The sequence below is a fragment of the Phocoena sinus genome, chromosome 1, assembly GCF_008692025.1.
Source record: "Phocoena sinus isolate mPhoSin1 chromosome 1, mPhoSin1.pri, whole genome shotgun sequence".
NCBI lineage: Eukaryota > Metazoa > Chordata > Mammalia > Artiodactyla > Phocoenidae > Phocoena > Phocoena sinus.
In genome coordinates this window covers 16,248,973-16,274,997 of record NC_045763.1, presented here as the reverse complement: position 1 = coordinate 16,274,997, position 26,025 = coordinate 16,248,973, and the positions used below count along the sequence as shown (strand labels likewise).

Sequence of the window (26,025 nt, the reverse complement as noted above, 5' to 3'; positions counted from 1 at the left end):
CTAGTTTATTTAGCAGGAATATACTAGAAGGGATGGTTTGGGAGAAAGAAAAAGACTTGCAGAGTTTTTTCCCCAAAGTGTTCTGAAACATTTTCTCATTCTGTAGTAGAAAGAGCCTACTAAATTCTAAATCTGATAGATCTGGGTTTATATTACCAGTCTACTGTGTAACCTACCAGCTGAGTTAAGCAGTTCTTTTTCTGAGCCTCAGTTTCCTCATATGTAAAATGGGGTAAATACCCTTTACATCACAGATAATATATGTAAGTCAGCTACCATAAAATAAGCAGCCAGGAAGGGTTGGCTGTTTTTAATATCGTCATGCAACTTGGTATGGTTTGATAAAATGAGAGGAATATTACCAGCGTTTACCTGTGGTATCATATTTAGAATTCTTATTACTGAGTAAATGGTTATTGTTTAATTGAAGCCTTTCATTATGTAGCAGTGATTTAATACAAAGCTCTACTTCTCAAAATACAGTCTTTCCAATTTGGACGATGTAAAAGCCAAGCAGATTCTGAGGTGTTAAAGACATTTTGCAGGAGAACTCAGGGGTGGTTGTATGAAGTAGATGGCAATTCTTTGGATTTGATAAAGAAAACTCAGGGGTATCTTTTACTTGATAGAGATAGCATAGTTAAAATACTTTAAGAGCTTGGACTTTGATGTCAGCTAGACCTAGATTTAACTCTTCCTTATTAACTGGATGTTCTTGGGCAATCTACTTACTGCTCTCAGCCTCAGTTTTCTCATCTGTAAAATGGGGGCAGTATCAATACCATCTCAGGACTAATGTGAAGAGTGAATGAGATAATACAAATAAAATGATTAGCAGAGTGACATACACTACGAATCTAGGGGATAAGATTACTGATAATTAAAAAAATAGATAATCTCTGAGGTAAAAAGATTGATTATACATTTTTTTGGTAACAGATCTAGTCAAGGGCCATAAAAAAGGCAGGGTTAGCATTTCAGTCAGGGGTAAAGCTAGTTACTCCTGACAGAAAGTTGCAAGATCTCTGTTCAAGAAGCAGAGTAAAAAGAAACTAGTCATTCAGTAAAAAGGTTTCTGAGCTCCTTCGTATAAGGCTGTTTCTATTACTTGGGTTCAGTTGCAGTGGTCCTCAGATAGGGAAGTTGTATTTAAGCCTTTATATATTGTCATCTTTGGGAAAATCTGTTTGTTTGTTTTTTTAAGAATACCAGGTGTGCCTTTTTAAAAAAAATTTATTTATTTAAATTTATTTATTTTTGGCTGTGTTGGGTCTTCGTTGCTGTGCGAGTACTTTCTCTAGTTGTGGCAAGCGGGGGCCACTCTTCATCGCGGTGCGCAGGCCTCTCACTATCGCGTCCTCTCTTGTTGCGGAGCACAGGCTCCAGACACGCAGGCTCAATAGTTGTGGCTCACAGGCCTAGTTGCTCTGTGGCATGTGGGATCCTCCCAGACCAGGGCTCGAACCCGTGTCCCCTGCATTGGCAGGCAGATTCTCAACCACTGCGCCACCAGGGAAGCCCGGGAAAATCTATTTTTTAAAACTTTCTTATGAGCCTAAAGGTTTGTGATACATTTTGTCTTTATTTAATTCCAACAACCAAGGTAAACTGTAAGAAATCTTCCTGAGAAAAGGTTAATTTCTATGCTGAAATCATTTTTCATGTGTAATATGTCTCAAAGAAAAGTATTGGCAGATGATCCTTCATTTATTTGTAGGATGGTGCATGTGAAATTACAGCATGTTTCAACCATTAAAAAAGGAGAACTCGATATGCATATATATTTATTATTTATCTATTAGCAAGAAACCCACACTAGTTTTTTGGGGTTTTTTTTTGCGGTATGCCGGCCTCTCACTGTTGTGGCCTCTCCCGTTGCGGAGCACAGGCTCCGGACGCGCAGGCTCAGCGGCCCTGGCTCATGGGCCCAGCCGCTCCATGGCATGTGGGATCCTCCCGGACCGGGGCACGAACCCGTGTCCCCTGCATCGGCAGGCGGACTCTCAACCACTGCGCCACCAGGGAAGCCCCCCACACTAGTTCTTGAAGATGGGTTCTTGAGATGCAGCATAAATCCAGAGCATTGCTTTTGGATACAAAAACTTCGGGTAGCTGGCCGCTTTTACTCTGGTATTCTTCCTTCCTAAATACAATTAAAATTCTTTTCCTTATACCTCACAGAATTAAGTGAGTAAGGAAATACATAACCTTGGCTCCGGCTGCTGCAGTAGTAGCTACCTTGGAGAAATAGAGAAGGGGAGAGTGTGGTTGAAGTGACACTGCTGAGCAGCATGTAGTTGAACCAGTGTTGTGGAACAGCATGGAGTACACTGTTACGAAGAATTTGCTGTCTTGTATCCATGAATGTAGGAGCCGGTTCGGCTTATTTCCCTGTGGAGTTGGTATTGGCATTTTGGATGGAATAACCGGTTATGAAAAACTGCCCTGTATGTTGCAGTTCCTTTAGCAACTTTTGGGCTATACATGCCAGTGGAATTCCCCCAGTGACGATTTAAAAAAACAAAACAAAATAGACCTTCCTACATTTCCAGATACACTCTGTGGAGGTGATGCTATTTCCCATTTAAGAATCCCTGGCCGAAGTCTGTATTTAAGAGATCTTCTCCTCAAACCTAAGCCAAATAGAGACCTAAACCCTAAGAGGTTCATGGAGAAGCATGGATTCATGCTCATAATACAAAATAAGACATATAGAGGCTTGCATAATGAAAGCAATACAGTTGATAACAAAAGTTGAGTGGTATACAGAAAATACATTTTTTAAGGGAAAACATCTTTGTCCTGGGATATTTTTAGTTTGTTGTGATTAAGACTCAAAGTTGAAGGCCCAAATGGTTTTTTCACCTACGGCTGTTTGCTTTGGCCAGAAGGAATTAAATCAAGGGTTAGAGTTAGTCTTGACTAGTTAGAATTAGTGAATAGATTTCTCATTTCTCCTTTATTACATTATTCATCAGTGACTACCTTTCCAATCATATGTCCTTTCATGCTTTGATCTTACTTTTTTTACAAAATAATTTGATGCTGGATGATGTTTCCTATGATTGATGATTCTAAAGTCCCATAGTAAATACATAACTTCTCGTGGATGTTTAGTAACCATTGGTTCTAGAAACTGTTGACTGAATATAATGCACGAGGTGAGTGTTGTGAGTTCAGTTTTATTTGGGGAAAAATGAGGACTGTAGCCTGGGAGACAGCATCTCAGATAGCTCTGAGAAACTCCTCCAAAGAGGTAGAGGGGGGGAAGGTCAGTTATATATGTGATTTTGGTGAAGGAGGAGTACATGTAATCAAGCACACATTTTTTTGCAGAAGGTTGCTGCTAGTCTCGTGGGGGTTACTGCTAGTCACGAGGAGCAGACGTCACCATGAATGATTTTAGTGCTTTTCTAGATTTGAGGAGATGCAAGTATTGGGCTCATAAAATCTTCTGAAAATATCTATCTAAAGGCCTGTTCTGCCAGTTTTTCCCCAGAGCACAGAGGGCCTCATTCCTGATCTCCACCCTGAACTCCTTTCAGTGTGTGTTGAAGGTCAGCGGCTGCAGCAGCTTGTGATTTAATCCTGGTAGAGGCAGATGACAGGTGCCAATTTTTAGTTGGCAAAATGATGCAAAAAAAAAAAAAATCAGTAGTTATTTAGATGAGCTATTTGAAGGTAATTGCTTGGGAAAAGAAAACTAATAATCTAGAACCTATATATTTTTTCTTTGTAAAATGAAGTTATCAGAATTGAAATGAGACAAATAACAAGATTTTGGATGGTAAACATTTTTAGTTTAATACAACCAAGAAACTGCTACAGGATGTGTATGTTTCTTGGAACTGCTTTTATTTAGATGATCTTTATGTGTGGCCAACCAGGGCTCTTTTTGAGTCCCTCAAGTCAGGGATATCAAGTTCTAATTAGTATTATGTCAGCCACATCATCTTCCTGGTACAATTAATTTTTGGCTTTTGCAGGGTTTCTTTAGATTAATAAGGATGTTCTATTCTTTTTGCATTTTATAATCTGAAGAGAGCTTTAGCTTAGAATACAGTTTTCTTCAAAGGTAAAAGAAAGTAGTCCTAAGTTATTTTATATGCAGAACACTCTTGGCTTTAGAAATGTGTCAACTATTTTTATTCTGATATTTGAAAATCCCAAGGTAATTAGAAACTGAAAGAACAGAATGTACACCCAGAATTAAAACAAGTGACTTGGTATAATGTAGATCTGGCTTGTGTTACTAACTTCATGTCTTTGGTCATTGAAGTTTGTGTAATTGTGGTTTAAAGTTACTTATGTTCCTGTCCTTATTTTACTTTTGGATTTCACAAGAAATAGCAAACGTTGGTTACACTCTATGGCTGAATAGTCTTTGCATTATGAGGAAAACCAGGGAATTGGTATTTTAAAGTGTTTGTGGAACAAAAACATTTTGCAGTATGTTGATATGTGATTTTAGGTCACATAACGTTCAAATTAATTGGATTTAGCTTAAACAAATAATAAGCTTCATTAAAAAACAGTGTTTGGCATCAAGGAGTATGTTACCTGGGGCAAGCATTGAAACTATGCATGTTTTCCTATTGTAGTTTGGTTCTTTCTGCAAAAAGATTTAAAAAAAAGAAACAGCTGGCTTATGTTTATCCCCTCCCTCCAATTATGACCTCTAAAGGTTTCTGTTCTCCAAGTTGTGCTGTTACATTTGAAGTCCTAGTCCTTGGTAGAGAAATATTTGTATTGCTCTAGACACTTTCTTAGATGTGGAAAATAAAATAAATGAAGGCTTTGGGCTTGCCTCTGGGGCCAGACCTGGCATATCAGGACCTGGCATTTAATGGATAGGAAATCTGGCCAAGCATCTATGCAGTCTCATCACCAGAACTCTTGTATTTTTCAGAGCTTGATGTAGGCCAGTGATGGGCAGTTTTATCTGGTGCCTTTCTCACAAGGAGTTGTAGGATTGCAGCAGAGACAGTGAAGAAAATATAGGCTGGGGGTTGGCATAACTGGAATTCAGTCTAACCTTTTCTGCAGACTAACCTTGGACTTCAGCTTTCTTATCTGTGAAATGGATAAAATATGCTTACAAATGATGTTATATTGAGGTGTTATAATAACAATGTTTCCTAAGGGTATTGTGGCGAATAAAAGTACCAGCCTGTCACAGTGCCTGACACATAATAGGCCCTTGATAAGTGTCAGTTTCCTTTAGCAGTGAGACAGCCTACCTTTCCCCTTTCCCAAGCTATTTTTACCTATGAATGAAGTGTTCTCCAAGGATGCTTGTTTCCCAGACTCTGCATTATGATCTGATAGAACACTTTCTTCTTCCTGACAGAATCCTTAAGGGTTTCTTTCCTCCATCTGACATAATCCTCTATGGTAACACTGTCTAACAGAACTTTCTGTGATGAAGAAACTCTTCTGTATCTGTGCTGTTCACTGTAGTAGCTACTAGCCACGTGTAACTATTGAGTGCTTGAATTGTGCATTGTGGCTGAAGAACTGAATTTTAAATTAAATTTAATTTAAGTAACTAAATGTGGCTAGTGGCTACCTGTTGGACAGTTCAGCTATAGGGCTTACATTTCCTAATTCTTAGTGAAACTGAATTATGTGATAATATGTGTTACATGCAGGAAAACAAAGAATTTTACATGAATAACCTTCATTGTAAATTGTTGTAAGTCAGCAGAATATCTGATTGATACTTGAATGATATCCCATTATATGGACTCTTTACTACTTGTCCCTTTCTAACTTGTCAGAAAATCATAGCACTAACATTTTTCTTAAGTACTTAATTTTTTTTTAAAGATATTAACCTAAAAAATTTTTTTTAATTAATTTATTTTTGGCTGCATTGGGTCTTCTCTAGCTGCTGTGCGCGGGCTTTCTCTAGTTTTGGCGAGCGGGAGCTGCTCTTCGTTGCGGTGTGCGGGCTTCTCATTGCAGTGGCTTCTCTTGTTGCGGAGCACAGGCTCTAGGAGTGCGGACTTCAGTAGTTGTGAGGCACGGGCTTAGTTGGTCTGCGGCATGTGGGATCTTCCCAGACCAGGGCTCGAACTCGTGTCCCCTGCATTGGCAGGCAGGTTCTTAACCACTGTGCCACCAGGGAAGTCCCAACCTAACAAATTCTTAATTGAGATTCTTACTGTTTACCCCTCCAGTAGGTTGAACTATATCTGCAAAAAGCTGGGGATTTCAGAAACATATTTTTCATATGGTTTTTATTGCTTTGCAAATTAATAAGTACTCAGTGGTTTTTGACATAGGAAGAACTAATGTGATTGAATAAGATTTTTCCTGGTTACTGAAAATGAATAGGTGTTTTTCAAAGAATTTCTGGTTATTATATAGTTTTTTAGAGATATTTTTGTCTTTTGATGATTCGAGAGAGCGAAGTCATGAGAAAATGATATATTCTAATTAATAGCATCCGGGTAATTCCCTGGTGGTCCAGTGGTTAGGACTAGGTGCTTTCACTGCCAGGGCCTGGATTCAATCCCTGGTTGGGGAACTAAGATCCTGCAAGCTGCACAGCATGGCCAAAAAAAAAAAAAAAAAAAAAAAAAAAAAAATTAACAGCATCTTCAAAAAGCATTTATTACCATTGTTATTGGCCAGGAAACTTTGGTAAAGCTATAATTACTATGTCTTTAGAAGGATTTTCCAAGAGGTAACTTTTTCCTTCTTGCTTCTAGAGTGTTTCTGTGAAGGTCAGCAATCTTAAGTACCCTATAAATTCACCCTATGTTTTAAATGTATCCTAGCCCTTTGGAGCTACCCAAAGTACCACCTCAAATGAGGGCTGTCATCTTCCTCTGCTGTTTTCCTGGCATACTAGTGGACCATTGAAAGATAAAAGACTAAACAGATTGAAATCCAGTTTTGAGATGATACGTTGTACAAGGTTCTTTTCTCCTTACCTGTCCCGTTTCAGCATCTTTTATCAGTGACTTGGATTAATGCCATGCCTGTCAAATTTGCCGATGGTCATGTAGTTTTGATATCGCATGATGTATTTAGAATCCAAAAAAAAAATCTGTGTAATCTGAAATGATGGGTTGAAATTAGCTAGATACATTTTCAAAGGAATAAAACATTAGATTCCTATATGAACTTCAAAACACAACTATAAGAGTACACACAGAAATGAAGAGCATGACTTACTGCCAGGTTATATATAAAGAATATTAAAGAATTTTAGATGATTGTAACTCAGTACTAATTGGTAGTAAAATGTGGTTGACAAAAGAGCTCCTGTGATCCTGTGATTCTTGTTCATTAATGGAAACAGAGTTGGCCAGAATAAAAGAGATATATTGTTTCTTTACTCAGCAACAGATATTTATTGAATGAGGGCCTGGTATGGTCTGGGCAGACCTGGATATTTAGGTTTGGCTCTCTACTTTGAGAACTTTGAACAGTGGGAGAAGATTGAGAAAAAAGAGTTAGCTGGTTAGGGAATTTAAAAATCTTGGTTGGAGGGAGGGGGGGTGGAGGGTGGTGATTGGCTTGGAACAAAAAAATGGTGATGTGTAAGTTGGCAGTGATGGCAGTCTTCAGATAACTCAGAGGTTTGTCACTCCTGGAGAGGAAGGATTTGACTTTGATGTGATTTTGGGGGGATAGATGTCAGACCAGAGGGTAGATGATACAGAGGGATAGATTTGGAGCCAGTAGAAGGAGGGACTCTTGCAGTGTCAGAACTCCATTTAACAATGAAATGGAACTGTGTCCTGAGTTGCTAAAGTCTCATAACCTCAAAGCATGTCATATAAGAGATTCAAACTTTAGGTATATGGGTAGACTAAATGGCCTGTACTGTCCTTCCAAAACAGGATAGTTTGATTCTTTTAATGATTCTTCAGTACTCAGTGGAGAGGAAGAAGGATTCAGAAGCATTGCAAGCAGTTTGGGAAAGCCTGTTCACATCCACACACTCTTTTCAATAAGCTGTGGTTTGCTGCCATGCCTACCGACTATTAAATCTAATTCTGTATTTACAATTGAATGGTTAGGAGGGAGTACAAAAAAGAGAATCCATTTCTTTTTATTTCTTTGCATGTCCAACCGTTACACCTTTTCTAGTCCTGGAGATATTAGAACCTCGTGTGTGTGCGTGTTTGTGTGAGTGAGAGTGAGTGAGTGAGTGAGAGAGAGAGAGAGAGAGAGAGAGAGAGATGGTGTACTTTATAAAGGGAAAGACAAGCTCCAAATAGCCTTTCATAGTAAAAATCTTAGTGCAGTGAAGTTGAGTAAAAGTAGGCCTCTTAATTGTACCAAGGATAAAAAAGCATATGAACAAGTTTCAGTTACTCCAAGGGAGATAGAGAATTAGAATCTTGTAGGTAGGAGAAATTTGTTTTCCTGAATGATAAACATGAATTTCATGAGGTGACTGATGGAGTGTTTTTCTTACCAGAAATCAATTACGATTGAGGGATCTGCTACCCATCAGTGTAGTTAGATAAACGTCCTGCCACATCCCTTCAGCCTTTGAAAAGAAAAGATTTCTTCTGACTCATGTCACTTGTTTGAAATTATGAGGAGTGTTCCATTTCATGAGAGTTAGAGTGTGTAACAGTTAAAAGTACAGGCCCAGAACCTGAATGTGTTTAAGTTACACATGGCAGACCTTTAGGAAGTTACTTAATCTCCCTGTCCCTCAATTTCCCCGTATGTCTAATGGTGGTGTTAAAAATAGTACCTGCCTTAGAGGTTTGTTGTGAGGATAACTTAATATATTGATACATGTGGAGTGCTTAGAGTGGTACCTGGTAGCTTAAAGTACTATATGAATCTTCATTGTTGTTATTTAGTGTTCCTGTTTAATACAAGTTTCTACTTAGCTTCAAAGCTGAAATCTTAGTTTATATTAAAAAAAATATGGTATGTCCACATAACCACAAATTTTGTGTTTTACTGGCTTGGCTGTATGTTGACATTAAGAGTATCATTAGAAACGTTTGTTTGTTTCTCTTTCAGAGCAGCTTAAGTAAACAGTCTTATCCTATTCAGAAATCTCCTTGAATAAAATGTAATCTCAGTTATTCTAGACAGGCTGGTTAAAAATTCCAGCAGAACAGTTGGAAAATAGTGGTGAGAGAAGTATTTATGGGAAAACTTTACCCATGTCTATTTTTCTTGTTCTGCATAAGTTAATGGACTAGTTTCCTCTCTCTCTCTCCCCCTCACCTCCCCGTAACACCATGTGTCTTAAGGCAATAAGTACTCTGACAAAATTTGTTGGTAATATAACCACAGTGGATCATCACCTGTATCGGTTTGATACTCTCCTTGTCTTGCCTGCCCTCTAGAGTTCATGGAAAAGATTCTTACAGAATTAATCTTTTTATCCACTGTGGCTCACATCTAGTAGTGCTCAGTAAGTTGAGCCAGGTGAATGACCCTCCTTTCCTTGAGTCCTGTAACAGTTTTGTGGCTCCTGTGTTATATACACCGAGTTATAAAAATGGTTAAGTTCATTCCTGAAATGTGTTCACAGCTCACATTGATGAATAATAGATTCTGTCTGCTATGTAATTAGGAGAAGTGAAGTCTAGCCTGGAAAGTTTACTAGTCCAGTGTTCCTGGTTGCAAATGACAGAAATTCTTGTGTCTGTCACCAAAACTGTGTCCGTGGAGATAACTTGAAGACTATTGCTGTCATTGTGACCCAGCCCAGGTTCCTACGTTATCACCCTTGCCTCTTGTATTTTCTTTTCCTCTTCACCAACTACTCTCTGTAGTTTCCCCCATCTGGTTTCCCCATTCACTTCATTCTCCTGCTATACCTTACTGTCTGTTGCTTTTCTGTGACTTACTCTCTTTAGGGCTTTCTTTCCCTTGGGGTATGAGGGCTGAATGGGGATGAGCCTTGGGCACTGGATCCCAATTCTTCCAATTCAGCACAAGATGACAAATTACTTCCTACCACCTGTGGGTAGCTTGATGCTTAAGAGTAGGATATGATAAGACCTGAGTGGGCCCAAAGGTCAAACTTGCAGTTATTTGGACCAATAGCAACACTCATGTCTGGAATTGTGAGACAACTCAAGAGACTTTGGAGCTAGACAGCATTTTTAGAGTATTGCTATATTTCCCCATTTTAAAGCTATAAGTGGCCTCTTATATACCTGGTTAACTGAAAAGAGCAAGTTTCTGTCATGTGGAGCCTGGCAAAAGTTGAAAGGTTTAGGTATTTCTTAGGACTTTTGCAAACTTAAAAGTAACAAATGGCACTTCTACTGTTAACTCTCATCTCCGTTGAAGATGGAGAGCAGATCATAGAGACGCTTAATAACTTATGCTGAGTCATATCATGGGGGAGAGCCAAGAGTAGGAATCAGTAGATCCAATGGTACTTGTCCACTAAGCATACATTTCCTTTCAAGCTGTTAATACTTTTGGCTACTATTAGAATATTTTTGCCACTGGATTTATTTACTTTTGATTAAATGTCATTCGATTCTTCCGTTTCTTGTGCCCTTGAATTCTCAAGTAGAGAATTGTCATTCTGATTTTCTAATCTTCTTTCTTCTCCTATTATTACTAAATAGAAAGATATTTTTGTTGAGCTGCATGCTATGTCCTACCCCTTCCTACTGATCTATAAGCTTTTCCATTGGCTTTCTTTCTGTTTCCTGCTGCTTTCTTGCTTCATAATTGAAGGGAGGATTCAGACCCATCCAGGTAACAAACTACTGGTTCTGCATGGCCTCTTTATTTCTGTATTCTCTTATTATTATTATTAGAGTGAGATTGATTGTCTGCTGATGAATACACGCATTCACGGTGGGAATTTACTATTGGTATATTGTTTCAAGGCTTTTAAGCCTGCAGCGAAAACCATAAACAACCACAAGTACCGGTTACCATTTGAAAGATTTGAGATGTGCTCCTTCCAGACCATTCTCAAGCCTGTCTAGATTTTCCACTTTTATTGCAAACTATTTGAGAAAGCAAAATTGGGTTCAGTTTAGTATGAGATTGCCACTGTTTGCAAAATGAAGGCTTTTCGTATCATGTGACAATTAGCGTGTGACAACCCTACAGATGGTTTTAGTTTAATTTGACCTTGATAAACTGAGATGAAGATTTTTATGTCCAGCAAGATTTATTGTTATTCTAAATACTTTATAAATGACTTGAATGGTAGTTTTTTACGGGACTACTTTAATTTTTAATAAGTTGATAATGAGCTATCTACTCTTTATGAAAGAAGCAATGCTTTTATACAACAGAACAACTTTTAGAGCGATACCAACTATCCCTTTTGTTATATTTTACCACACATTTTAAAATTAATAATTTATGGTGTGGAATTTTTAGCTTAAATTAGCTGAGATTTCATTTTAAAAGTGAGGCTGCCCTACTGTTTTCAAATGAGTGACAGCATTGACCAAAGCGTGAATCGGTGTGGCTGTGCCTCGTGTGGAATGCTTTTTGTGAACCCAGATATAGGCAATTAAGTCTCTCTTTATGTATGTTGTATTTCTAATTCAAGTTGATAAGACTTTTATAAGTGGAAAAAAGGAGAAAGCTCAAGATAGTAAAATTTATATACTGCCCTTTGTAAAAAATACATATATATATTTTTTTCTCCCCTCCTCAGTTTTTCCAGAGGCCTCAAATACAGCCTCCTAGAGCTACCATCCCGAGCAGCAGTCCTTCCATTCGTCCTGGTGCACAGACACCCACTGCAGTGTATCAGGCCAATCAGCACATCATGATGGTTAACCACCTGCCCATGCCGTACCCAGTGCCCCAGGGTCCTCAGTACTGTATACCACAGGTAAAGTAATCTCTCAGATCCGTGTGGTCCATCAGCAGAGTGGGGATTAACTCAGATTCTCATCAGAGGGAACAGGGAGGGTGGCTGGTAGCTTTGGTTTTTAGTGATGTGTGAACTTTTCTGTTGGATATAAGTCTAAGCCATTTTGTCATTTTTCATAATATCATAAGGAGATATTTCTTCATCTCTTAAAATTTTCTAAGATGATAGAGAAGTTGTTTTTATATCCTAGCTTTCTCCCAATCCCTTACCCACAACCGGCTGCTCTAAAATAGAGTCTATAACTACCTGTTCCAGTAATACCATTCAGTGTCATTGAAAGCTATCAGCCTGAAATAATTTTACAATGAGCTGATGTCTGCCTGTGCCCTGATTTGCTGTGTGGCTTTACCTAAGGCGCACCTTTTCTTTCATCCTCATTACATCTTTTTTTTTTAATTGAAGTATATTTGATATACAATATTGTGTTCGTTTCAGGTGTGCAGCAAAGTGATTTGGTTAGACATATGTATATTCATTTTTTTCAATTCTTTTCCATTATAGGTTATTACAAGATACTGAATATAGTTCCCTGTGCTATACAGTAAATCCTTGTTGTTTATCTACTCATTGCATCTTAATGGCAAGCAGGTGTTTTGAACATGTTTAACAAAGTGGCTTTACCTCCTTTAAATGATTCTCTTACACACACATAGACGCACGTGCGCGCACACACACACACACACACACCCCTCTACACCTTTATTTTTCCATAGTAAGCTACCTTCATGTTACTTCCTAAATGTCTGTAACCCCTCTCTTGCAGTACCGTCATAGTGGCCCTCCGTATGTTGGGCCCCCACAGCAGTATCCGGTTCAGCCACCAGGGCCAGGTCCTTTTTATCCTGGACCGGGACCTGGAGACTTCCCCAGTGCTTATGGTAAGTATGAAAAATTAGGCAATTTCTGCTAGTTTGTTGTGCTTATTTCATTTTGTTGTTTGGCAGGTCAGTTTAGGTAGTGAGGTTTGGTGGTGTGAAAGATTTTTAAATAAAATGTTGCAAACAGTTCTGACCTGAAAGCTTTTTAGAGCGGCTTACAAGGAAAGAATATTATAGAAACGCATTTAGTTAACGACACCTTCTGAAGGAGCTGGTAATTCTGTTGCAAAAAGCCCATGTCTCAAGAGTCTGATGTCTGCTGCTGGCTCATGATTACCTAGATTGTTGCTGGATTTTTGCTGAATGCATAAATATACCTTATCTCCCTTCCATGATTTCTTTTTTTCCAAGCATTTACCACCATTTACCAAAACATTTGTTAATGTTTTCTCACTAGAATGTAATATCCATGAAGGCAGGGAATTTTATTTGTTTTGTTTACTGCTATATCCCTAGCACCTAGAGAACAGTGACTGGTAGGCACTTAGAGAATATACATGGGATGACTGAATTTAACTCAGTATACCTGTGGTTCCTTTTCTGCAAAATTTTGGTAAGATCTGTGTCATGGGGAGGTTTTGAGGATTAGTTAAATGGAAATGCCTTGAAAAATTACAAGTATTTTTAATGTAGAGAAGCAAGCACCAAGCTTATACTTGGTGTGTGAACCGATACTAAACTAAGGAGTAATGAAAATTACTTATTTTATTCAGTAAATTTCTACTACATACCACACTTGTTTTATCCCTTAGAAGGCGAATTATAAGTGATAAAATCAGCAAATACTAGAAAAGTTAAACTTTAAGATTCAGTAAGGGGACTCCCCTGGTGGTGCAGTGTTAAGAATCCGCCTGCCAGTGCAGGGGACATGGGTTCAAGCCCTGGTCCGGGAAGATCCCACATGTGTTGGAGCAACTACTCCCGTGTGCCACAAGTACTGAGCCTGCACTCTAGAGCCCGCAAGCCACAACCACTGAATCCACATGCCACAACTACTGAAGCCCGCACACCTAGAGCCCATGCTCCGCACCAAAGAAGCCACCGCAATGAGAAGCCCATGCACTGCAACGAAGAGTAGCCCCTGCTCGCCGCAACTAGAGAAAGCCCGTGCACAGCAGGGAAGACCCAGCAAAAATATTAATTAGTTAATTAATTTAAAAATAATTATTTTAAAAAAATTCAGTAAGCATTGCTCTCTTCCATTACAGCAAGGACGTATTAAAATTTTAACTTGTTCTTTTAAGATGGTAACCCACCCTAGATAAACATGTATCCACTAACTATTTCCTAACATTGGGATTAGTGGCTCAGTTAAAAACCTTTATAGAATAATTGATGGGTATTAGAATAACCCAAGAAGGTTTCCTTTAGGTTTTGAGGTGAAATAGGCAAAGCAGCCAAGTGTTAACTAGCTTTACTTCTTTTAGAAAAGGAAAACCTTTCTGTTACTTGTGAAACTGCTGTTTCAAAATGATATACTTTAAAACTTCATTAAATGTCACAAATATATATGTTTATTTAACTTTATTAAAGTGGTATTAAGTGGTATTTTTACTAAGAAATACTTGATATTTTCAGAACAATACGTGTTTACACATATGTTTAAAAGGAAAATAATATATGCACATTACCCAGCTTTAACATAGAATATTGCCAGTACTGTTAAGGTACTTGTGCATCCCTTGAACTTAGCTTTAAGGCACAGTTTTCACACAAGTCTGGTGCCTTTGTATTGGTACTTGCTCTGAAAATTTAAATCCAACTAAAATTATTTTGAGGTGTAAAATTGGCTGCTGTTGTTATCTAGAATTTATTGAATAGAAAAACTTTAAGATGAGACTGTCAGAGTAAACATGCTGAAATTAACAGTATTTCTCTTTCAAATCCATGTTGCAAAGGGAATGCAATTGTATCTTAGAATTTACAAAATTATTTTGAAAGGTTTCTCACTGAATTTTAGTCTACTGTTTATTTACGGATCACATAAATGATTTTTTGACTCAGAAAATATCATCATTATAAGTCTGTGCCAGCCCTCTTTCTTGCTCTTGAAACTACTGCTGCAGTATATATGGAAACAATATAGATGAGTTTACTAGTAGAGAAATATTTTGATGATGTGTATATACAGCGTTATAACATTTTGGTTTTATTTATTTCTATTATATATAAGCCATATTTATTTATTTTTACAAAAAAGCAATAGACTGAGGTGCAGTTGTATCTCAGATATTGTTGATGTCTGTTCCTTTTGATAGATATTCTTTCTTCCCCAGGAAATTCTTACATAGATCCAATAGACATTGAGTAGGTAGTTCATCACCTAGATTAAAACACTGTTTTCCTAGTTTCCTTAAGATTAGAAAGACGATCTTAAGATAGTTTTTCATTATGAAAGTAACCAAGTTGATGAAAAATACAAATAATGTAGGACATAAAAAGTTGAAATAACCAATTTTTGTCCCTCCTTACTCCCTAAAGCAATAATGATTTAACAGATTGAAACATATTTTTTCATTCATATTTAAATAATTTTTTAATGCAAATGGGCACATACTATTTTTAATGTTCTAAAACTTCCTGTTTTTTTCCCCATCTCACGACATATTCATGGACATCTTTCCACTTCATTGCCTATAGAATTTCAGGCTACATAGTATTCCATTTTAAGAATAAATCATAGTCTAGTTCTCTGCTGATAGAAGTTTAGGTTCTTTTTGTTATTTGGGCATATGTTTTAGTTTTAAAGCCTGTCACTAGTTAGTATGTTTTTATCAGAATCAAAAGTTGTAATCTAATCGTTCCCATCAATTATAGGTCCTCCAGCTATATTGCCTTGGTCTTATGGTGTAGAAGCCATAAACATTCCCTTTCTATTTCCTTTTCTTGGAATCTCCCCTTCTCTTACCTTTTCACTTCCATTTCTTAAATTTCCCTCTGATCCTGATGCCTCCCCTTTCCTCTTCATCTCTCCTGTCCTGATCTTGGGTTGGGTTAAAGGTGGGTGTGGGGATGGGATCCTACTCCTTCCAAAGAAGGAGTCCTTTCTTCTAGGGCAGAGGACCTTCCTTTATCTGAACTGGCAAGGAATGAATCCAAGACTTGTTCCTTCTTGCTCTACTGCTGGAGTTTGTGAGTTGGGTGGGCTTCCCCCCCACCCCCAAGTTCTTATTTCTTCATCCTTAACTTTGCACTTCACTCCTGCATACTAACAGTTTACTCCCCTACTTGGTTTAAACCTTGAACAGTGGTTCTCAAAAAATATTCTTAACTACATTGAATTTCAGTAACTAGGATCATAGAATTCTGTATAATTTTTGCAGTGTTTCTATAGTGTTGAGGAAAAATAACTAAAAAAATAACTAATGAATAGTATTTGCTCAGTGTCGCTTTTCAGTTTTTCTCTTGTCAGTGTTTCTTAAATATTTTGATGCCTGTTACATGAGAAATACCTCATGGAGACTGAAATTATTTCCAGGCCAACCCTAGAGGGTGATCGCCCAAGATGAAAAACATAGTTTAGGGAGCAAAGGGATGTGGTTGATGGTGGCAGTGATGTTGAGGAAGGAAAAGATTGAGAATTTACAGTGGTAGATGGCCCCGTTCTCTCTTACTTCAAGCCAGTATACTCTCCTTTTTTTCTCACTCTGTCATGTCATTTCCCTTTCCTTCTGTCATCTTCTTTCCACTCTTTTCCTGAGTATGGGGGCTTGGGCACCTTGTTCAGCTCGTAAGAGCTGAGGAAGTCGTTGTTCCCCGTAGTGTGTGTAGGTGGGAAACTTTTTTGGCACCTCAAATTCAGTTTGATTGTATTTTTGCAGAGCGGCAATACATTATTATTATGGGTATATTATGGGATAAATTGATTTTTATGTGCCAGCCTGCATATTTAACCACTATATTTATCTTTGTTTCTATGGAAAATTGAAAGTTTTGAAAGGTTTTGGAAGACCTGCAATGTGTAAGACATTTGTGCTAAGTATTCTGTGGAATGTAGATGTTGAGGTATTCTCCCTGCCTTTCAGGAACTTACTTGTGTGATGTTTGTGCTTGGGGTTTTGCCAATGAGATGAAATCTAAATATTGACTCGACCAGTTGTTCCCAGATCTTTCAGTATCCTGGGCAAGTGAAGTATAAAGTAAAGCAAAATAAAGGAAGAAGCATAGATGACTATTACATTTAAAATTTTGCCAATAAGACTTTTAAAGTGAACTGCTACTTATTGTATCATTTCCTATAGGAAGGCTGTTTTAAGAACAAAAGAGTAAGACTGAAATAATTTCAAAAAAGGAACAGTCCTTTCCAAAAATGTCAAGTTGGCAAGCCTGTAGTTGTGTGTGTATTTCGTGGTTATTATTGTATATATTTTGCCATATATCATTGGCACCTTTTATATAGACTGGGGTTAGGAGAACCACTGATACAGAATAAGAGTCAGCAAACTTTTTCTATAAAGGACCATATATAGTAAATATCTCAGGCTTTGCAGAACTAGGATCCCATCCCCACACCCACCTTTAACCCAAACCATTCAGCTCTGCCATAGTAGTGGGAAACCAGCCATAGAGAATAGATAAAGTGTTGTTTGTGGGTGTCTTCCCATAATACTTTATTTACAAAATAAATGGTATTAAGCTGAATTTGGGCCTCCTGATCTAGACAGACCTAACTCATCCCATGAATAAGAGTTCCAGAGACAGTAAGTAACTTGCCTGATAAATGGTATGCAAAAGTGACTCACATTTTTAATAGAATAAAATAAATGTTTTAAATGTCCCTGCCTATGTAAGAAGTTGGATTCGATTATTTAAAAAAAAAAAACAACTATTGTTTGGTAGGGCAGAAGGCCTGCTCTGCTGGGGTCCATAGTTGACTAAATGTTTTACTAATTTAGCGTTTAACTCCCCACTATATTGAGATTGTCCTATTCTGCCAGGTTTATTCAGCTGATATTTATTGTGCATATATTATACATCAGCCTCTGCCCCAATCATGTTGATGCAGAACTGATTCATTAGAAGAATCTGATTTTTTTTTTTTTTTTATGTTTTACCTTTTGGATCTTATTTCACTTAGCTTAAAAAATAAGGCAGGGTGAGCCAATTGTATTGCTTGTGTAACAGCATTTGAAACCAATTTTAGGGGTTTGTTTTGTGAGTTTTGGAGCTAGTGACATAATATGGTAGTATAGAATTGTTTATTTGAGCTCTGTTTTGATAATACTTTGCTCACTTACTAGAGGATAGCTAATGTGTTTTTGTCTTTGAATTTATTCAAATCCTAGTCATGCTGCTTACATCAGCCCTGTTTAGTTCTTTTCCAAATCTGGTTCTCGAAACCTGATGGATACCTGCAGAGTTCTGATACTGCAAATCATAGTGCTTCCGAGAAATTTCCACTTGAGGATTATGATGATGATGATGGTGGGGATGGTGAAGATGTCGATGATGACAGTGATAATGGAGCCTACATTATTTGACTTTTTACTAAAGTACCAAGGATTTTACCAGTATTAACTATCTTCATACACATTTCTTTCCTTCTTGTTACTTTGACTGCTATCCATCTCTCCCACTAAAGGCTAATCATCACTTGTGCACCCATCATATATGTACCCATTTAAGGCTGTTACTCTAGCAGTTCTCTTGTGTCTTTCCTACATTACCACTTTTTTTCTCCCTCTGCTGGATTAGTTTTATCAGCATACGGGTATATTGTTTCATTCCCATCTTTTAAAAAAAATAAATTTTTTTTTTTAACTTCATATTTTTGTCCACCTATAGCCCATTTTTTTGCTTCCTTTAAGACTTTTTGTTTTGTTTTGTTTTTTGCAGTATGCGGGCCTCTCACTGTCGCGGCCTCTCCCGTCATGGAGCACAGGCTCCGGACGCGCAGGCCCAGCGGCCATGGCTCACTGGCCCAGCCGCTCTGCGGCACGTGGGATCCTTCCGGACTGGGGCACAAACCCATGTCCCCTGCATCGGCAGGCGGACTCTCAACCACTGCGCCACCAGGGAAGCCCCCTTTAAGATTTATAAGAAAAAGAGCTGTCTGTACTCACTGTCTTCATTTTCTGAAGACAGATGAGGATGCACACCTCCACCCGCACCCAAACAACTTTTGTCAAGGTCACCAGTGAATTCTACTTTGCTAAATCTTAATTGATCTCCCAGTACCATTTGACATAGTTAAGCACTCTGCCCATTCTTGGACCATTCATCTCCTTTGCTGGGTTTTCTTCATATCTGTGCAACATATCTAAACAACATAGAGTGCCTTGGGAGTTCCATGGTGATCCAGTGGTTAGGACTCTGTGCTTTCACTGCTGTGGGTCCAGATTGAGTCCCTGGTCAGGGAACTAAGATCCTGCAAGCAATGCAGTGCTGCCAAAAAAAGGTCACTATTAAAATAAATAAATAAACAGCATAGAGTGCTTCAAAGTTTAGTCCTTGGGCTTCTTTTCTGTTTGAACTCATTTCCTGAGTTACCCAGTCTCATGGTTTAAATACTTCCATATAGTCTAATTCCAAAATGGATACCTATTCACCGACTCCAGACTTGTGTCTCTTTTGGCCTACTTGATATCTCTGTTTGAAAGTCTAATAAGAATGTCAAAACTTTACATGTCCAAAGTTGAGCTCTTAATTTTTCTGCCCTAAATTGTATTCTTCCTCATCTCAGTAAATAAATAAATAGCACAGTAAATAGTACCTCCATCCTTCCACTTGCTCAGACAGACCTTAAGGATTTTCCTTGACACGTGTTTCTCTCACACCCACATCCAATCCATTAGCAAGTCTGGAGGTTCTACTTTCAAAAATATCCAGTATCTCACCCCATCTTACCACCTCTGCTGTAAGCACTCTGGTTTAATAGTAATTATAACAATAGTCAAAGTTTTGAAAGTTAAAAAGGATTCATTGAGGTGGGTAGGTAGAAGAAGTTAATTTCAGGCAGAAGGGCAGTATAGTCATGGGCATGAACAATGTTGAAGAGATTGGTGTACTCAAGGGATAGGAATATGTTACTCAAGGGATAGGAATACGTTATACCTTAGAGCAAAGGTGTGGAGTTTGAGAATGGTAGAAAATGTAGTTTGGAACCTGGATTCCTGGTGGCTGGACTTTTATCTCTAGGCTGCTTGTTATCAGCCCCAACAGTAGGACATTCACCAAACCTAAATCGTAGCTCCCAGTGGCAGTGGTTCTCCATAAGTAAAGGAGAAGAATTAGACCACCCCAACCCCCAAGATGATGAGATATATTCTCCTGCCCCTGACCAAACCCACACACAAGACATATCCACACAAACCTTTGTTTGAGAATCACGGTTGGAGGCAGTGGGCCCCCAGGATAGATTTTTTTTTAAAGCAGTAACTCTGGTGGCAGTCTGCAGGAGTTGCTTATTTAGTTGTCTTTATAGTGGATGCTGAAGAAAAGATAGATGCTTATGACTGTTTGGGAATCATTCCTTGACCACTTCAGTAGCTGGAGGGGAGCTGGTGGAAAGAGCTGAGCAAGACGAATGCTTATTTTTGTCTGTTACTTTTTTTTTTAAACTAATTGTCTAGATTTACAGTGCCATTACTAGTCTTATAGTGGTTGACAAAATAACTGAATGCTTTTTTCCATTCTTTTCTAATTCTTTAGGAGCGCCTTTTTACCCAAGTCAGCCAGTGTATCAGTCAGCACCTATCATAGTGCCTACGCAGCAGCAGCCCCCTCCAGCCAAGAGAGAGAAAAAAACAGTAAGAGATCTTCATTAAGTTTTCTCACTTTAAAATTGAATGTCCATTTACTTATCAAATAAGTTTACCCACAGCTGTAATAATTATTCACCTTAGTTCCCAAATGACTGCCAATTTTTATTCCTCCCTTATATCCTCACCACTAGACTTGGAGGATTTTTATGGGCAGATAATTAGATGTTGCAAGTACCCTTTGCTTAATATCAATTTTCAACATGCACTGAGCTAGCTATGCTAAATGACAACATGCCATCCAGCTCCAGAACAGGAAGGTTTAACCTTCTAAAGTCTCACTAAGTGGGAGGAATTTGAGCTCGGTTCTCACATCCTTGTTATCCTTTAACTCTAGTCCTAGTCAGCTCTATATTCAAATATGAATTGACAGGGGAAAAATAGCACAAGAGAAAATGGGCATAGTATTAAGGACAGCAAGAAAAATCTTTCCTATAGAATATATTTATTTTAAGAAACAGAAAGCAGAATTTAGAAAATGTATTGTAATTGTTTTAAATAAATTACAGAGACTTTGCCTCTATCTATTCAGGCAGGCCCAAGAGAATTAGAGTACAGTAATATGAAATACGCACTGCAGAATATTTTGTAGAAGAGTGGCTTGCAATCTTTTATCCATCAGAACACACAAAATGAATGATGTTTATAAGAGATTCCCACATTCACACAAATAAAATAGGTGGGAGTGAGATCATAGCAATACTCTTGCAAGTACTCTCATTTAATAAAAATTTATGAGGTTCAGAACTTTGGTTCTTTTTTTATCAGAGACAAATTATTTGTGCACACATCATAATAACCATGACATGCCAATGTATCATGACACTACAGTTGAGAAACTGCTGTGGAAATGTTGACACAGCATGGTAGATGTTGGACTTGAAGAACACTCTCAGAATGCAGAAAAATTAATAAAGAAAATAATGAAAATGGAACACGGTATTAATAGATGTTATTGAAGAAGAAAGTAGAATAAATGAATTGTAAAACAGTACATAAAAGTGTAGTAGGGGACTTCCCTGGTGTTGCAGTGGTTAAGAATCCGCCTGCCAGTGCAGGAGACATGGGTTTGAGCCCTGGTCCGGGAAGATCCCATATGCTGCAGAGCAGCTAAGCCCGTGCACCACAACTACTGAGGCTGTGTGCCACAACTACTAAAGCTCGTGCACCTAGAGCCCGTGCTCCACCACAAGAGAAGCTACTGCAACGAGAAGCCTGTGCACCGCGATGAAGAGTAGTCCCTGCTCACTGCAACTAGAGAAGAGCCCATGCACAGCAATGAAGACCCAGTGCAGCCAAAAATAAACAAATTAATTAATTAATTTAAAAAAACCCAAAAAACTATAGTAAGCATAAGATTCTGTACCTGAAAAAATAGCTGATAGTAGAAATCTTAATAAAGACTTACTCCCAGGAAAGCTTCCAGATACAAATGGTTTTATTAGTGAATTCTTTGACATTATCAAGAAGCCAAGTCTAGCTTGATAAGCTCTAGATTTAATGACAAGCGGAGGGGGGCTTTCAGCACTGTCCCAGGATGGAAGGCCTAGACCCAGGTACTCCACCTCCATTATAGCACCATCTCCACTGATGTCTATGCATAGGTAGCCTTCAAAAAAATTAAAAGAAGACCATACACATTGTTCTGTATCTTGCATCTTTTCATTTACCAATACATCTTGACAGTCATTCCATATTAGTACATGTAGATCAATCTCATTTTTTCTACTGGCTGTTTGGTATTTAATTGTAAGGATGTAGCATAAATTTTCTTTTTTTTTTATACAGCAGGTTCTTATTAGTTATCCATTTTATACATATTAATGTATATATGTCAACCCCAATCTCCCAATTCATTACACCACCACCGCCCCTCGCCACTTTCTCCCCTTGGTGTCCATATGTTTGTTCTCTACATCTGTGTCTCTATTTCTGCCCTGCAGACCGGTTCATCTGTACGATTTTTCTAGGTTCCACATATTGTAGCGTAAAGTTTTAACTACTATGTTCTTGATCAGCCTTTAGAATTTTTCTGTGTCTTTGCTGGGAAAAAAAAACAGTATTGCAGTGAGCATCTTTACATACATACACAAGGTTATCTGCAACATAAATCCCTGTTTCTGAGTCCTAGGATATGGATAGTTTACATTTTGTTAGAGAACCATTTAAGGGCTTTAAAACTTTACATAGTAACTTCCATATTTTAAAACTCTTTTATGAATCTTGTCTTATGTTAAGCATTATAAATAAAATCAGTCAATTTGGCATTGCTTAAAAGACAAGTGTTAATACTTTGCCTTTTTGACCTAGAAAATTTTCCAACTAGGTTTCATTTTAGCTTGTTGTGCTAATTAATTCAAGTCAGAGCTAATGGCCTAAATTCTTTTGAATGACCCCCCCTGGTTCCGTGATTGAAATCAAGTCAAATGTGGTGATTGTCAACTGTGATGTTTGACAGATTTCCCAGTTTGCATCTTTATACATCATATGCCTATAAATCTACTACACAGGCACCCATCTATAAATATGCCATCTTATTTGTAACCTTATAGATAAGAATTCGAGATCCAAACCAGGGAGGTAAAGACATAACAGAGGAGATTATGTCTGGAGGTGGCAGCAGAAATCCTACTCCACCCATAGGGAGACCCACATCCACACCTACTCCTCCTCAGGTAAGACAGAATGTGCCATGGTGGATGATGATGTGTATTTTTTGTTCACTAACCTCTACTGAGCTCTTCTTTCTTCTATAGCCACTTGACTGTACTTTTCCTTTCTGTCAGTTGTCTCATAGCCTTGAATATCTAAATGATATTTAAACAGACATGTTGTTTCTCTTTGTAAACTGTTATAACTTCCAACTTTTTATTGGTCATATTTCTCTGTCTTCACATTCAGAGCATAGCTGCTGCCACTCTTCCTAATGAACTCTTCCTAATGAACTATTATTGCATGGTACCAAAAGGAGCTGCATTCCTATGGAAACCTCATCATTAAATGAGTATTTTATATTTTCAATATGGAGTCTTAGGAGTTAAATGCTACACTCTGTGATAATATAAACATTAAAATTGAGAATTTAAACATTTTTATTGAACTGTGTTTGAGATGATTGCCTGTGTTATTCAGAGCATATTTAAATGTATTATAGGTATACCTCTTACTTTTTAGTACTACATAAATGAGCTTCTTGAGTGCAGGGTGTCTTCTTTAATTATTTACAAAGGTTATTAACAAGTTATGTCAAACACCTTTTTGTTCCTGTTGCAGAATGTGGTTATCGTGATCGTCTAAGAGTTCACTTTCTTGCTTTTAGACATCAAGGCTTTCCAGGAGAAGCTGAGGTTTAGCAAACTATACTAGAAAATGGACGCCCCCCCTCCCCCACCAAGTTTGACAGAATTTTGATTTCATCATGGGGTTACTTTGAATCCTGCTAAACCATTCAGAGGAGAAGAGTGATTTCAAATCTTCAAAATATCTAAAGTGAATGCTCAGCATATAAAACAGACATAACCAAAGTTGTTAAGGTCTAGGAATCTGTTTGCTTCCCCCTCTTGTGGCCGATTGGTGAGGTACTTCTCAGAGCCCAGTTTACGAAACAAGTGATATGGATGATCAAATATAAGGCATTTCAGAATGACAGACTATTGACTTGATTTTAGTAGCACTATATAGGTTTAAAAAAAGTTCTTTAAAAATTGAGCTCACAAACAGATGTCTAAGTTTAGAGCCCCTTGAAAATCTGTGAATTTTGAGTCGACCTAAAACTTGGGACTTTGTATAATGATGTGTTTCACTTGGAAACGATGATACTCTCTGGCTGACTTTTATCTCAGTCTTCCATCATCTAGCTAAGTATAATATGTAACCATCTAGATATATGAATTGTAAGGTTATATTAATGATTGTTAATAGGACTTTTCACCATTCCCTATTATTTCCCCAGGGATATTCCAAATCTAGAATGATTGAACAGGGCTTATACTTAATCTTGTCCCTGTGCGTAAACATGGGACAAGCACCATATACACATTTAAGTTATTCACTTATGTGCTCTGTTAGGTGGGAACATACTATAGCGAAAATTTAGGATTAGTTGATCGGGGCAGTTCAATTTTGGTCTGTGTTTTCCCACAATAATTAAAATATTGTTACTGTCCAACTGTGTAGTTGACAACCTTTTGTTGATTTGTGTTTAAATTCTCATTAAATATATATTAGTATATCTTTTTGCATTTTAATTCCCTGTGGGCTGGTTTGTTTTTCTTTAATCTTACCAAGCTTGATCCTACCCTCTTCTGGTTATCTCTCTGTCCTCAGTCACAGGAATCCTTTTGCTCTTTATCTTTCCCCAGGGATCCCAGGCCTGAATACGAATGTATGTGTTTGGGTAATCATAAAGCCCATTAAACGTACATTTTTATTTGATAAAGGTCATCAGTCAATTATTATAATGTTGGTAGTTCTTTTTGAGGTGTAATGTTGTCTTGAAGCGTCAGTTTATTTTATTAGGTAGTTTGCCTTTAAATCCACGCTTACCGATCTGTTGTCTTTCCAAATGCATGAAATTCATGGAATGAATATATAGCCTCTCAACAGACATATGTACTAGAAATATTTCATTTTCCTCTTAAGAACAACAACAGCGCAAGTGTGATGATGGCAACCGACACTTGGCTTCGTTTTCTAGAAATTCATGGAGAGTGGTGCACATAGAGTAGGAGAGGATATCCCTGGTTAGGGGACGCAATCATTAATGCCTGATTGTTACGTCATGTAAAAATGTTGACCCAATGTTTCAAAAGAAGCTAGAAATCAATCTGCGAGTGTTAATCGGCAACTAATTCTACTAATAAATAGCACTATGCCAGCCAAATAAGATCCTTTAGGTTTAACCTAAAAACTGCTAGTTTGTAGCCTTGGCCTAATTCTAAATAGATCCTAGACCACAGTCTTAGTATAAGTAAGACTGCAGATGAGACAACCCTTTTCAGAATTTATGACTAAATAGTAAATACTGTATTGCTTTTGGCCTTACGGAGTACCTGCTTTGAGTCACAATTGCATGTGATGTGAATAGCAAAGCCCTTTCCCTATCATTGAGCTCATCCCAGTCTCTTCAAGGGAGACAGAGGATACTTACTACTATATGACCGATCCTCCTGTGAAATGTATACCGAGAATTATTACAGCACAGAGATGACCAAGTGGGTCATATTTATAGCACAGGCTCAAATGTGTTGGATCACAGAAACCTATTAATGGTACTTGGTACAGGTGAGATAGTACAGGGGAGAGGTTTAAAGGTTTGGCTTAGAATCAGATATACTTGGTTTCAAGTCCTAGTTCCACAACTGAATTTTGTAACTTTAGCTAAATTACTTATCTTCTAGAACTTTAGCTTCCACATTTTAAAAAACAAGGGAAATAAATATCATATAGAGTTATTATAAGTATTAAATAAATACTTAAAATTGCTTAAGCTTGGGACACAATGAGCATTCAGCAAATGTTATCTGTTATTAGT

The 26,025-nt window shown here is 37.8% G+C and overlaps 1 protein-coding gene across 12 annotated transcripts in view; it reads left to right on the top strand.

The window, feature by feature from the left end:
* Nucleotides 1-26,025, top strand: part of EIF4G3 (eukaryotic translation initiation factor 4 gamma 3) — a 383,092-nt gene that overhangs the window by 199,653 nt on the left and 157,414 nt on the right. For 11 of the 12 annotated variants that reach the window (XM_032624986.1, XM_032624983.1, XM_032624984.1 and 8 more), the window contains 4 exons: nt 11,633-11,812; nt 12,618-12,732; nt 20,383-20,480; nt 23,045-23,167. In XM_032624986.1, coding sequence (XP_032480877.1) covers nt 11,633-11,812; nt 12,618-12,732; nt 20,383-20,480; nt 23,045-23,167 — 516 coding nt within the window. Of the gene's footprint in view, nt 1-11,632; nt 11,813-12,617; nt 12,733-20,382; nt 20,481-23,044; nt 23,168-26,025 lie in introns of those variants that run through there. The other variant, XM_032624987.1, reaches the window with a different exon arrangement.